Genomic DNA, 13,996 nt, shown 5'->3' with positions numbered 1-13,996 from the left:
AAAAAAAAAAAACCCTAAGATGAGATGGTACCAGGAGTGGGGTTTTAGTTACTTTCAGATGTAGTCAAGTTGACAACCCAGAATTGTCATATAAGTCCACCCCTTTTCAACTTGACACACAATCATATCTTCTTATAAACTTCCAAGTGGAAACAATAAGCAAATCATATGCCTGAACATGATATAACTATCTGACATATAATTGCAAACACATTATATACTTAACCATGTTATAATTACACCTAACAAGATATAACTATCCCTCCCTCATACACCTGCATTATAAATTTCATATAAAATGCATTATAAATTTAGAATAGGTGACAATGTCCCTTGAGAAACATTCTTTTTTTTTTAATTAATTAATTTATTTCATGTATGTGAGTACACTGTCACTGTCTTCAGACACACCAGAAGAGGGCATCGGATCCCCATTAAGATGGTTGTAAGCCACCATGTGGTTGCTGGGAATTGAATTTAGGACCTCTGGAAGAGCAGTCAGTGATCTTAACCACTGAGCCATATCTCCAGCTCCTTAGGAACATTCTTTTTTTTTTTTTTTCTTGGTTTTTCAAGACAGGGTTTCTCTGCATAGCCCTGGCTGTCCAGGATTTCACTCTGTAGACCAGGCTGGCCTCGAACTCAGAAATCCGCCTGCCTCTGCCTCCCAAGTGCTGGGATTAAAGGCGTGCGCCACCACTGCCCGGCTCTGAATTGCTTTTCTTTGGCCAAAAAGCTAACTTTCTATCTCCTTGTTCTCTTCACTACTGCTGTCCAGCTCTCCCACTGCCTCCCTGTTCTCTGCCTCTGTACAGTGCACCTTCACCAGACCTATTCAACACTGTTCTGTCACCCCTGTCCTTCTACTGACTCAGGTCTAACTCTGAGTCCCACAGTTACTTCTGGTAGGCCACCTGCCTCAAGGTCATCCAAGACACAGTTGACACATTGTAGCAAACCCTTCACCAACTCTCCTATCATATATTGAACTGGTCCATCTCTCACCTTATGACTAATCTCATCTTCTCTGGTATCACTTCACAGGAGCCCCAACTCAAATCTGCAAATGGCCCTGACTACTTCCCAAACTGGCTTCCCTGTTTCAGACCTCCACTCCTTTCCAGGTATTTGTCTCTCTTTTGTGTCTAAGCAACTCTGAATCCCTGGTGATTTTCTATCTCGTGTTCCATTCTCGGCTGAGGGATGCCTTTCCAGGCAAACCCATCCCATTTAGCGTGACTTGGGGGCTCTCTCAAAGAGGGGTTTATTTCTCTACCTGGCTCTTAACTAGGAAGACACATAGCTGTGGAGTGAGTTGAATAGCTCACAGACAGGGAAGTGCCTGTTAGTCAGCTCTATATCTCTCCAGGTGTGCATGCTGCGTGTGTAGCAGGATCTTTCCTCTTAGAGCAGTCAAACTCGCGACCGTCCTGCTACAATGTCGTGCCAGCATGCCGGGCTTGTTTACTTGCTTGTTTGGTTAACCTTTTTGGCTCTCTACCAGAGTTGCTTCAATAGCGCTCCCCAGTCTTTCTCTAAACTTTAGAAGGGAAACTACAGAACCAGCCTCTCCGTCCCTAGACCCGCCCAGCCCTGTCTCACTTCCTCTCGGGAGGCGGGCCCTCCGCAGGCAACCTCCCGCTGCTCAGTTTTCTGGATCACGTCTGGAACGCTTCTCCCGCCCTCACAGACTCAATCCAGAAATCGAAACTGAACCAGTCTTCATGCAGAAGGCGCCTGCACCCCCTGGATCTTCTGGTCGGCCACAGGACTCTGCCCTGACCCCCACGCCCACCATGCCTCCCCCAGAGGAACCCTCCGAAGACCATGAACACAGCCAAAGCCCTGCGGAGGTACTACTGGGTTAGGAGATGAAGGGCTATTAGAGTTTTTTATTCCTTTACTTTGGTGGAGGAGTTGAGAATGGAGAAAGTCGTTATAGAGAAGTGAGTTAGTGTCCTAAAGGAACACCAAGGTCCTGACCCTCCTGGCTGGGCAGGGATAGGACTGTAACATAGAGTAAAATAGGAATCCGGATGAGTTACGGTAGCCCTGGGGATAGTTGGGTTGTAACGCCTACTCTCTGAAGCCTTGCTCTTAGCTCCTACCTCAGATGAAAGACCATAGTCCCGGGCGAAGGCCAGGTCAGGAGTCTTTTTTTTTTTTTTGCCTTGGCCTGGAGCTAAAGGCACATGTCCCAGACCTGGCAAAACTATTGTCTCCCGCGCTGACCCCTTCACAAACACTTCCCGTTTTTCCGCTGTGGTCAAACGTCCCAGGAGCAATGGCACTTGGGATGTGGGGGCTGGAGGAGGATGACAAGTTCCAGGCCAGCCTAGTCTACAAAGAGAGTTCAAGACCACTTGAGAGCATCACAGCAAGACCTGTTTCAAAACAAAACAAAACGAAACAAACAAACAAAACGTGGCTCAGACCAACGTACCTGCTAAGATCAACATGATTCATGCAGCTCCTCTCTCTTTTGATTTTCATAGTTATTTTTTGTGTATGAGGTTTAGGGAATTTTTTTTATTATTGTTATTTCATCTTTTTGAACCCAGGGTCTCACTTTGTAGCCTTGGCTGGGCTGGAGCTTACTTTGCAAACCAGGCTGGCCTCAAATTCATGGAGACCACCTGCCTCTGCCTCCTGAGCTCTGGAGTGCGCCACCAAGCTCAATGTGTTTTCCTAAGGAAGCCTAGTTGATGGTCCTCCTGAAAGAAACTACCTCAATCCCGTTATTCTTTACTCATTTTTCCCTTCACAAAAGCACAAATCAGGCCACATTGCCATAATGTTTTATTATTAGCCTTATATAGCTAAGGATTAAAAATATGGGTACTTCTGATGTGCCAGGCACTGTATTGAGCACTTTGAACCATTTACACAATAGCTCTACCTTCTGTATCTATGAACTAACTATTCTTATTATTTTGTATGACTGGAATTACACAATATTTCTCATTTTATGGCAGGCTTATTTCACTTACCATAGTGTCTTCAAGGTTCATCCACGTCGTTGAATGTATCAGGATTTCATTCCTTTTTAAGGGTGAATAATATTTCATTACATTTGCCGGCACATTTTGTTCATGCATTCATGTGCTAATGGACACTTGGATCACTGTGACTTTTGCAATGGTGTTTGCTAGGCACATTAGTATATGCTTGGATATTTTTCCAGTTCTTTTGAGTATGTATGTAAAGTAGAATTTCTGGTCATATGGTAGTTTAAGTCTAACTTTTTGAGGACCATACTGCCAATTGTGTTAAGCACTTTATATGAAGTTGCTACTTTTCCAAACTTGAGTCCCTTACATGCAAAGATGTATCCTATCTTGTATCTCAGGGCCTACTAGTGAGTCTAATGATAAGTAGATGAGTGCCCAGTAAATTGTGCAGTGAGAGCTGCAAGGCTGTAAATGAGGAACTGGGTGCCGATAAGCCAGGACATGATCCAATGACTCCCTGGAATGGAATGTGAGGTCCTACCCACTCCAGCCACCAGCTGAAGGGATGGGTGGCCAGTGGAGGGGACAGGACTTTTGGGCTTTCTGTAGGCCTCACTTCTCTCCTTGGTTCACCAGCAAGCCATAAAGGAAGAATTTCAGTTTCTGCGCTGCCCGGGCTGCCAGGCCCAAGCCAAGTGCCCCAAACTGCTGCCTTGCCTGCACACGCTGTGCTCCGGATGCCTGGAGGCACCTGGCCTGCAGTGCCCCATCTGCCAGGCACCCGGGTCGGCCGGTGCTAATGGGGAGGCCCTGGATAACGTGTTCTTCGAGAGCCTGCAGCGGCGCCTGGCGGTGTTCCGGCAGATCGTGGATGCGCAGGCTGCTTGCACCCGCTGCAAAGAATTGGCTGACTTCTGGTGTTTCGAGTGTGAACAGCTCATGTGCGGCAAGTGCTTCGATGCACATCAGTGGTACCTCAAGCATGAGGCCCGACCCCTAGCCGAGCTCCGCGACAACTCAGTGAGCGAATTCCTCGACAGTACTCGCAAGTCCATCATCTTCTGCTCCAATTCCAACCACCGCACCCCTGCGCAGACCAAGTAAGTGGAGCACCCTGGAGTCAGCGGGTGAGAGCTTCAGGGAACTGTCACTCACAATGGGGTCTGCTGACTTGCAGTCGTTTCTAATGCCCCTCTGAAAAAAAAATATATATATATATATATGTGTGTGTGTGTGTGTGTGTGTGTGTGTGTGTATAAATATATATAATCTGCAGAGTCACCCTTGAACCCTCACCTAGTTTGTCTTTAGGATGAAAGTTTTTCAGAGTGCTATTGCAAGTGATATATAAAAACAGTAGGTTTTAGGGCTGGAGAAATAGCTCAGGGGTTAAGAGCACTGACTGCTCTTCCAGAGGACCTGAGTTCAATTCCCAGCAACCACATGGTGGCTCACAACCATCTGTAATGGGATCTGATGCCTCTTCTACTGTGTCTGAAGAGAGCAATAGTGTACTCATAAATAAAATAAATAAATACATCTTGTAAAAAAAAAAAAAGCAGTAGGTTTTAGTACGCGCCACCACTGAACTTTTAGATGTCTTAAGAATGGACTTTTCCTTTGGAGGCCCCAGGGAATCTGAGCAAGGCTGGATGTCATTATCATTGGGGCAGGAAAATAGTGTTTGAAAAGTTGAAACTATAGCATCAGGAAGTGCTATCTGAAAATGACTATATGCAAAGAACAAAGAATGTCACTTATAATTATTTTTGTTAAACAGCATATTTTCTATTTTTATAGGGAATATATTCATATGGCTCACAAACAAAATTTATACTAAATAAAAGAGTGCCATTTCCATTTCAGTCCCATCTGCTTAGTTTTCAACACTTCCCCTCTGTCCAAAGGGCAGCTGCTGTTGCTAATTTGGAATGCTTTTTTAAGTTTCTTAGTGAATAGAATGCAGGGTGGGTAACCTTATTTGGGCTTGTTTCCACCCTTTTGGCCAATAAGGTAGTGTATGATAAATGAAGTTTTGGCTACTCAGAAGTAGATTGCTTGCATAGGAACTAGTAGTTTTTGAGAAATCAATGGGAACAGAAACTGTTTCCTCTTTTGGCACACCCCTTACCTCTGCACTCCAGGTGCCTGCTTCCGGCCAGATTCACACCAGGAGACCTGCCCCCACCCCATTCCTCTGTGCTGGTTCAGCTGCTTTATTTGCATTTCATGCTGCACTGTTAAGATCAAATGGCTTCTCTTTATTGGCCTTTGTGTTTTCCCTCCCAATTCCCTTTGTGAATTGCCTGTCTGGTGCCTTCTTTTCTTTTCCTTTGAGGAGTTCTTACAGGTCTCTCTGTAAGAATCTGCTGTGGTAATATTTCACTTAGTATGTGATATCATATTTAAAATAACTCTTTAGTTTTAGGGGATCAAATGTGTCAGTCTCTCTCTTATAGTGTATGACTTTGAATCAGTCCAAGGAAGAGCTTACGTCTGTGTATAAAATAATCTCTTATATGATCTTTGGTCTTTTAGTATGATAAATTAAAATCAATGTCTTTTCTTTGAAAGAGATTTTGGCTCCTAGGAGGAAAATCTCAACTTGAATCATGATATGTTATTAATTTTCTTCCTAGCTGGGTTACATTTTGAAATATTTTAGTTAGACTACTTTCTGAAACAATAAGTATAATCAATTTCTAATGTAGTTTGTATGGGTTTTGGATTAGGTTTTCCTGTCTGCTTTATACTTTGTATTTTTCTTTAGTGTGAAATCCTTCATTTCTTTGAGCATGATAATGCAATCCTCCATCTATTTTAATAGAGGAGATGATTGACACCTTCCCCTACAACACCACCACAGAGAAGTGATCATCTTCCTACAAAGGCTAAGCCACTTTGAGATTACTCACAAGTCAGGATGCCTTCAATGCTAGCATTGGGGTGGTAGAGGCAGGCAGAATTTTGTGAGTTTGAGGACACTCTAGTCTATATAGCAAGTTCCGGACCAGCCAGTACTATATAATGAGACCCTGCCTTTAAACAAATTACTTATAATGCTAAAAAATAGAAATACTGTGTAAATAGTTTTTATACTTTAATATTTGGAAATAATGAAAAAATCTGTACAGGTACAATATAGACTGTATGTATGTGTGTATGTGCAAGTATGCACTCAAGTGCACATATAAGTGCATGTGTGTGCTCATGTATGTAGAGGCCAGGGGACAATTTTGGCTGCTGTTCCCTTGTCACCATCTTGGAGGCTTTTAGTTTGTTTGTTTTTTGTTTTTAAACTGGTGGTTATGAAAAAAACTTGTTACTTTTTTTCACCAACCTCAGTGCCATAAATAACGCACAATTTGCCTCTGGCCACAAGTCAAAATAAACCACCCTGGCCTTTGTCTTTGGGCTGTCATGTAGCTCCTGCTGGGGAGTGGCACAAGAGCTGGTTTTAACCTGGGGTTAGGATCTGCCTTCAGGTCCTTGGCATTTGATAACCACACCTGTGGCGTGGGTTGTTTCAGCCCAACGTCATGTCACACCTGTAGTGAGCCGTGTTCTCTGTTAAGTGTTGGAGTGTGAGTACACACAGATCCAGCCTTGCCCTCTTGGGAACCTGTGGTGGACCAGCATAGAACAGCTAAGGTCACAGAGTGACAAGGTGGGAGCCTGTCTTACTAACCACCCAACTGTGTTTTCACAACTGCCTCTTTTGTTGTGGTCCCTTGACGCTGTCACCTGCTCTGGACACTAATAGCTAGTGTGTGGGCTGAAGGAAGAAGGAAGGCACATCGGTCTAGATTTCAGAAAACCATGTGCCCAGCCTGGACGGACAGAGAGAAGTTTCTAAGAGGGTGTCATATTGACTCAAAGGAGCAGTGCCCGGTGGAAGGAAAGAGGAAGGCCGGAGGGAGGAGGCTTGTGTGTAAAGCAGAGCTCTAGAGAGTCTGCTAGCCTTAGAAATTGCACTGAACAGAGACAGGAAAGGTGAGCTGGGTTTGCAAGAAGTTACAATTTTTTTTTCCTTTTATGATTTTTTTTGAGACACTGTTTCTTTGTGTAGCCCTGGCTGTCTAGGAACTGGCTCTGTAGATTGTTCAGGCTGGCCTTGAACTCACGGAGATCCTCTTGCCTTTGACTCCCGAGTGTTGGGATTAAAGGTGTGAGCCACCACGGCCAGTGAAGTTATGATTTTATTGCACACTTTCCAGAACACTGAACCTTCTCAGCTTGCTCCTTGTTTTCATGCACACATGCATGGCTTGTTATTGAATAGCTGTAGAGTGTTAATGAGACAAGGAACTACACTGTCGGAAACTCACTGCTTGATCTCATGGCTAGGTCCTCTCCCTATATTCTGGTTCTTTGTCTCAAGTGGGTAGTGTTGGCAGCTCCAAGGCCAACATTTATTCACTTAGCTTTATTCTTATCTCTATTTTACTCCTGTTCATAAAGATTTTGACAGGACGTATTACCATATGTTGGATATGTTCAGAAACTAAAGTGTAGGATCTGGAGGGAAAAGGAAAAATCCCTTAGGAAATCGAGGTCTGCAAGAGGTGGGCTGGGGGTCGGGAGCACAGAACATGACTGGATCTCACACTGTCAGAGCTTGAGGGACCTGGAGGCTCACCTGAGAGGCCTTCCACCCATGAGTGATAGGGATCTTGGGCTCTCTTGTCTGGATATCAGCTTAAAGTTTGGTGGGCTGGGGTGAGGTAATTCATCCAGGGTCATCAACGTTTATGAGCAGATACTATAGCCATATGGAGAAAATGCAAGACTTGTTAATCAAATTAAAGAAGTGTGTGGGATGGAAAACTCAGGGGAAAGTCTTCAAGATAGAGTGGTTGGCAAAAGGTGACAAGCCAGCTCCAGGCAGAAATCAGTGGCATACAGCAGCAAAGCCATGACAAAACCTGGAAGAGTTGGTTGCTGTTAAAAGGGGAAAGTGCTGATGGTTCTGCTTAGCACTGGGACTGAAGTGGGGCAAGCCAGGTGCCCAAGGTACGAACTTGAAGGAGACTCCCTTGCCTGGCCTGAATTAACCCTCTGAGAGAATCTACCCCAGCTTTGCATCCTGGGTGCCTAGAGGCCACTTCCTTCCCAGCCCTGCCTGTCCCCACCCTACATACCCACCCACCCACACCTTGTGCAATTTTTAGTTCGTTGCATCTCCTCAGGGCTCAGTGATGTTACTAAGATTGGTTTCTGACTGGGGAGGAGCACCGCCACGTGGCAGAAGAGTGGGTGTGACCAGGAGTCCAGCAATATAACAGAAAAGATAGGAAATGACTCCTTTCTCAGTTTTTATATGCACTTACCCAGGAGACTTGTTTCAGACTCAGTAATAACCATGGTCCATTTGGTAGGACACTATGCGTATAAAAGAGATTCCCCTGCACATCTGGCCCTTGTGATGTTTCAGAGAAGAAACAAGGATTTTAAAATGACTCAAGGCAAGATCGGGGATAGGGTGTAATTCCCCGGGGAGACTGCTCTCTCCTCTCCAGCAGTGGCATTGGACTTAGTTGCTCAGCAGAGATGGGACGTGAGACCTTGGCCAGTGTAGAAGAGTGGTTAGCAGTGAGACTTAATGTTAATTAAGTTTATGAGTGAGGAATCAATGTTGAACCATAAAGTGAAACTAACTGGAACCATATCTGTCTCTCTGTCTATGCAGCCACTAAACAATCAATTAGGGAGGCAACAGTTTATTTTTCGATGGGCACTGAAACTGCTATTGCTGAGCAAATGAGAATTGGTGTCTGAATATACAGCTTTTGATCCAAAGGCTGTGCTAGGTCCACACAGTGCAAGGCTCCCTGACAAGGAACCTAGGCCCCCAAGATAGCTTTTCAGAATATCGTGCTGGGCAGTTGGAAGGAGGTGGGGCTCTTGTATCTGATTGTGAGGATTAAGGAAGCCTTGATAAAAGAGTCAGTCTTTAAATCGCACTTTGGAGAAGTATGCTGAGTTCTATGAGTTTTGTGAAAAACAATTTGTAAAAATGAGCGAGAAATGTTTAGTTAGCTTCTGGAGTGCAAAATGGTTAATAGTCCACTTAAGCCAGGAAGGTGATCTGGCTCAGGCCAGACCCAGGCCTGCCTATACACACGTAGATCCTGCCACCGGACGGCTTTGTATTTCTGTGGCCTGGCTTTCTGCCAAGGCCACTCCATTTACAAAAGGCTCTCTCGTCAGGGCTGCCAGAGGATTGCAGGCGCTGAGGAGGTTACATAAAGCTAGCCTTGAGTCCTGGGGGGTGACGGAGTGGAATGGACCTGTTGTGCAGATTCAAAACTGAGTCTCAGTGTTATCTCCAGTGGGTCAAATTCTCTCTTTGAAAAGCTGTTGGGGATGCTAGGGGACACTCAGCTTGGCCTTTGCTAAGTCTTTCTAACTCAAAGCTCGAAGCTGTATCCTCCTCAAAAGGAAGTCTGATTCCATCCTGTTGTCTGAAGGGGAAGCACCTTCAATGTGTCTCAGGAAAATAGCTACTGCAAAGGAATCAAAGGAAATAAAGTGCCAGGTATGGCCAGAAATGAGGGCAAAGGACAGGTTTGTAGCCAGCATCATGAGAAGCACCCTGACTACTTAGGAGCCCTTGCCTGTAGAGCCGCAGAATGGGGTGTTGTGATTTGATCCCACCTCACTGCCTCCCACATTAGAGCACCTGCCCAACTTCTGAAGTGTTCTCTGAATCCCTGACCATCAGCTAAGACTGTTTCTACCACCCAAAGGAGATTGAAATGGGAGGTTATAGGAGCTAGCCTAGAAGGAGGGCAGTCCCACCCAGGAACAGAACAGGATGAAAGATTCCTGACTGCAGAGGTTGGGCTCTCCTGCCCTGCCAGCCTGCAGCTAGCAGAAGGATCCTGCAGGTTGCTTATTTAGAACTCAGACTGGTTTCCCTTTAGAACTGTGCTGTTAAAGGAAGCATGCTGCTAAAGCAATGTAGAGTTTCATTTTCCTTGAATTTAACAGAAAAACAAATTAGACTTACCAACTTCAAAGTATGTTTAGGGGCAGGGGACGTAGCTCAGTAGTAGAGTATCTACTGAGTTGCATGAGCCTTGGGTTCAATTCCCAGTCACCAGAAAGGGGAGAAAGGATGGAAGGAAAGAAGGAAGAAAGGAAGGAAGGAAGGAAGGAAAGAAGGAAGGAAGGAAAGAAGGAAGGAAGGGAGGGAGGAAGAAAGGCCACCCCTCCAAAAAGATTCCTCCAAGATCACCTATTTTAAACTTCAATGCCTAGACTTTAAAAAATTATTGGAGAGGCTGGGAAGATGGCCCAGTGGGAAGAGTACTTGCTCTGAAGCCTAATGACCTGAGCTGATCCCAGAGGCTTCACAGCAGAGAGAAGTAAATCCTGCAAATTGTCTCTTGATCTCTACACACCAAATCTCACACATGCACACACGCATGCATGTGCACATAAGCAGACAGACAAGACACAGGAATACTTTGAAAAAAGAAAAAAAACTATTGTAGTTTTACAGTTTGTTTGTAATGAAGCACTCCATCTAAGTATTAATGGACTCTCAGCTGTGGACGATCTGCTGTAGTGATCAACCCAGGGCAGTTTACATTAGCATCATGATCCTCAGACTGAGATGGGACTCAAGGCATGTGCTCTCTGCCTTTGAGCTACAACAGACTGTCAACGCCCAGAATCTTTGTTCTGGTTGAGCTCCTGACTGAAGGAATGTTGCCAGTAAATATTTTCCTACCAGGAGGACTTTTGTGTTCCTAATTGCTTGAGTTTCTTGGTTTCGAGAATATTCATAGCCGCTCTTATACTTGAGAGTTGTCTAGATAAAGTGTCCATGGGTCACACTCTCTTTCCTTCTGAATGTTGTACACACTGCTGTGTTTTATGTGCATCAAAGAAAGCAGAAGTCTAAAGGAAAATTGATTTTCTTTTCCTGTCTTTGTGTGTGTAAGCCTGTGTGCAAATGTATGTGTGTGTGTGGGTAAGTGTGCTCAGATATGTACACACAGAGGCCAGAGGTTAACGTTGGCTGTCTCCCTTCAATCTTCACCTTACTTTTTGAGGCGTGGAGCTCATCCTCTGCATAACTTGTTGTTCCGAGCTTTTTCCACAGGTGCTGGGGATCCAAACTCATGTCCTCATGCAGCAAGTAATAAGTCATCTCCCCAGCACCCTCTTTTCTGTCTAAGTGCCCAAAGGCGCTTCTTTCTTTTTTCCTCTAAAGATTTATTTATTATTGCTTCAGATGTCATTACGGGTGGTTGTGAGCCACCATGTGGTTGCTGGGATGTGAACTCAGAACCTTTGGAAGAACAGTTGATGCTCTTACCCACTGAGCTATCTCACCAGCCCCCAAAGGTGTTTCTTGTTCTTGAAATTTATTAATTAATGAATTGTGCTGCCTAATACATTGACTTGACGTACGCTCGCATCACTGGAGAGGAAGGGACCTCAGTTGAGAAAGAGCCTTTATAACACTGGGCTATAGGCAAGCCCGTAGGACATTTTCTTGATTAGTGATTGATGCAGGAGGGCCCAATCCATTTCGGATGATTCCATCCCTGGGCTGGTGGGCCTGGATTCTATAAGAAAGCAGGCTGAGCAAGCCACAGGGAACAAGCTGCAGGCAGCACCCCTCCATGGCCTCTGCATCAGCTCCTGCCTCCAGGTCCCTGCCCTGTTTGAGTTCCTACTCTGACTTCCTTCAGTGAGGGACAGTGCTGTGGAATTGTAAACCAAATAAACCCTTTCTTCCCGCGTTGCTTTGGTCATGGCGTTTCATCGCAGCAATAGAGACCTGGCTAAGACATCCAAGCTGTCTCGATGGTGAGCATTTTGTATCGAATTATTCTAGAATTATTCTAGATGGTGACAGACACCATCTGTCTAAAACTCTCTGCTTATTTCAGTGACATTTCCCTCCATTACTTGATTTCCTTTTCTTCCTTCTTCTTATTTTTTATTTTTTATTTTTTTTGCTTTGCTGCCACAAATACCACACCTCTTGCTTTATTATTTGAAGTGTTTTCTTATTAATAACCTAACAATATCATCACTACGCTTTGAAGGGAACGTCCTTAACATCATTTGCGTGGGTAACAAAGATTAGAACTACCATATACAGGCACTGGGGAGGTTGAGAGCTGGTGAAGCTGAGGACCAGGGTCTGACCAGCAGCTCTCTGTTGATAGTTTTAGGTTATGCTGGTCTTAGTAACTTAGGCCAAAATGATGCCAGAAAGACCTTTCCCCAGATCTCAAGGGAGCGTTTTCTTAGCATCGAGGGTGAGAGTCAATTGTAAGATATCTCTGGAGAAGTAACTGGAAGTACTTGTCCTCTAACATTTAAAGCAACAGCCTTACAATGGTTAAGAACTTGGACCGAGGCTGCTACCTAGTTTCCTCGTTAACTTCCTATTGCTGCTAACGAACGAACGAATCACCACAAACTCAGGGGTTTAAAACAATACAGCTCCCTTATGTCGTCTCTCTGGGTTCCAGACATCTGAAATGGTTCCAAGATTAAAGCAAAGTTCCATAACACCCAGATAACTCACAACAGTCTCTCAATCTTAAAATTCTTTTAAAACATCTTTAAAGATTTATTTATTTATTTATTTTATGTGCTTCGCCTGCATGCCTGTATGTGTACCACCTGTGTACTTGGGGCCCACAGAGGTAAGAAGAGAACATCAGATCTCCTGGAACTGGAGTTATAGACCGCTGTGAGCCACAGTGTAGGTGCTGGGAATCAAACTGGGAACCTCTGCAAGAGTACCAAGTGCTCTAAACTGCTGAACCATCTCTGCAGCTTCTACAATCTCATGATCCTCCCCGCCACCCCCCAGTCAGGGTTTCTTTGTATAGCCCTGGCTGTCCTGGAACTCACTCTGTAGACCAGGCTGGCCTCGAATTCAAGAAATTCACCTGCCTCTGCCTCCCAAGTGCTGAGATTAAAGGCATGTGCCACCACCGCCCAGCAATCTCACGATTCTTAATTAGTCACACATGTATAGTCCCTTGACCTTGTAACATTTTAAAACAAGATAGAATGATTACAATAGATGCTGTGAAAGTCTCTGTTAGCCTATATGTATATTAAATTGATTAGTAAAAATTATATATATTTATCATGTACACTATGATGTTGTGAAATACATTGTAGAACTGAAAAAATCCAACTAATTAGCATATTCACAGCTTCACATTATTAATATTTTACATGCATAAAATATTAAGAGAGATATACATTCATTGATCTAGCAGTCTATTATTTGTACTATATTTCATAGAGAGAGAAGGGCATCCATATATTAGGCTGCCTACCATGGATGTTATGTTATTAAATAATTGTTCATATCAGTCAAAAAATAAGAGAGGAAAGGAAGAAAGAAAATGCTCAAACAGGAAATTATGTGACTGTTGCTTAAAGGAAGCCTGTTGAACTGAACAGTTGTCCGTGTAGCTGTAATGGAGCTATTAAAAAGAATATATGGGGGGGGGGGAGGCTGGAGAGATGGCTCAGCGGTTAAGAGTACTGACTGTTCTTCCAGAGGTCCTGAGTTCAATTCCCAGCAACCACAGGGTAGCTCACAACCATCTGTAATGGGATCTGATGCCCTCTTCTGCTGTGTCTGAAGACAGTTACAGTGTGTCGCGGACCGGGGTTTCTTAAGGGGGTCCCTTGTTCCACGGGACTAGGGATTCTGGCCAGGTGGGCACGGGATTCGGCTTTGACAAACAGACTAGACACGAGTGGTGTAAGGTCTGAGTGTATTTCTTTAAAAATGACATGAGGCTTTTACAATCATTGCAAAAGAGAAATGAAAAATCTGGCAGCTCAACAGTTGAGGTACCTCTGAGGCTATCTGAAACATACTGGGTCTAAAGCAGCAGCTATGTCCTCTGAACTGGTGCTGCATCCCCCGGGGCCAAGTGCTCTGGGCCTGGGGGACTGCTAGAGATACATGAATCTGAATCCTAGCCCATCTAAGTTCTAGTGCTAGTCCTGCATGTGAGTCCAAGTCCTTCTTCCCCCAGTCCTAG

The 13,996-nt window shown here is 44.5% G+C and overlaps 1 protein-coding gene across 4 annotated transcripts in view; it reads left to right on the top strand.

The window, feature by feature from the left end:
- The first annotated feature begins 1,616 nt into the window (after positions 1–1,616).
- The window catches only part of Pml (promyelocytic leukemia), a 31,246-nt gene continuing 18,866 nt past the window's right edge, over positions 1,617–13,996 (top strand). For all 4 annotated transcript variants that reach the window (XM_031343971.1, XM_031343972.1, XM_031343973.1 and 1 more), the window contains exons 1-2: positions 1,617–1,853; positions 3,588–4,051. In XM_031343971.1, the coding sequence (XP_031199831.1) occupies positions 1,725–1,853; positions 3,588–4,051 (593 nt within the window). In that variant the 5' untranslated portion in view covers positions 1,617–1,724. The remainder of the gene's footprint in view (positions 1,854–3,587; positions 4,052–13,996) is intronic.

The sequence above is a fragment of the Mastomys coucha genome, unplaced genomic scaffold (assembly GCF_008632895.1).
Source record: "Mastomys coucha isolate ucsf_1 unplaced genomic scaffold, UCSF_Mcou_1 pScaffold23, whole genome shotgun sequence".
Classification (NCBI taxonomy): Eukaryota; Metazoa; Chordata; class Mammalia; order Rodentia; family Muridae; genus Mastomys; species Mastomys coucha.
Note: the sequence above shows the minus strand (reverse complement) of the source record. Positions and strands in the feature narration are given on the sequence as shown.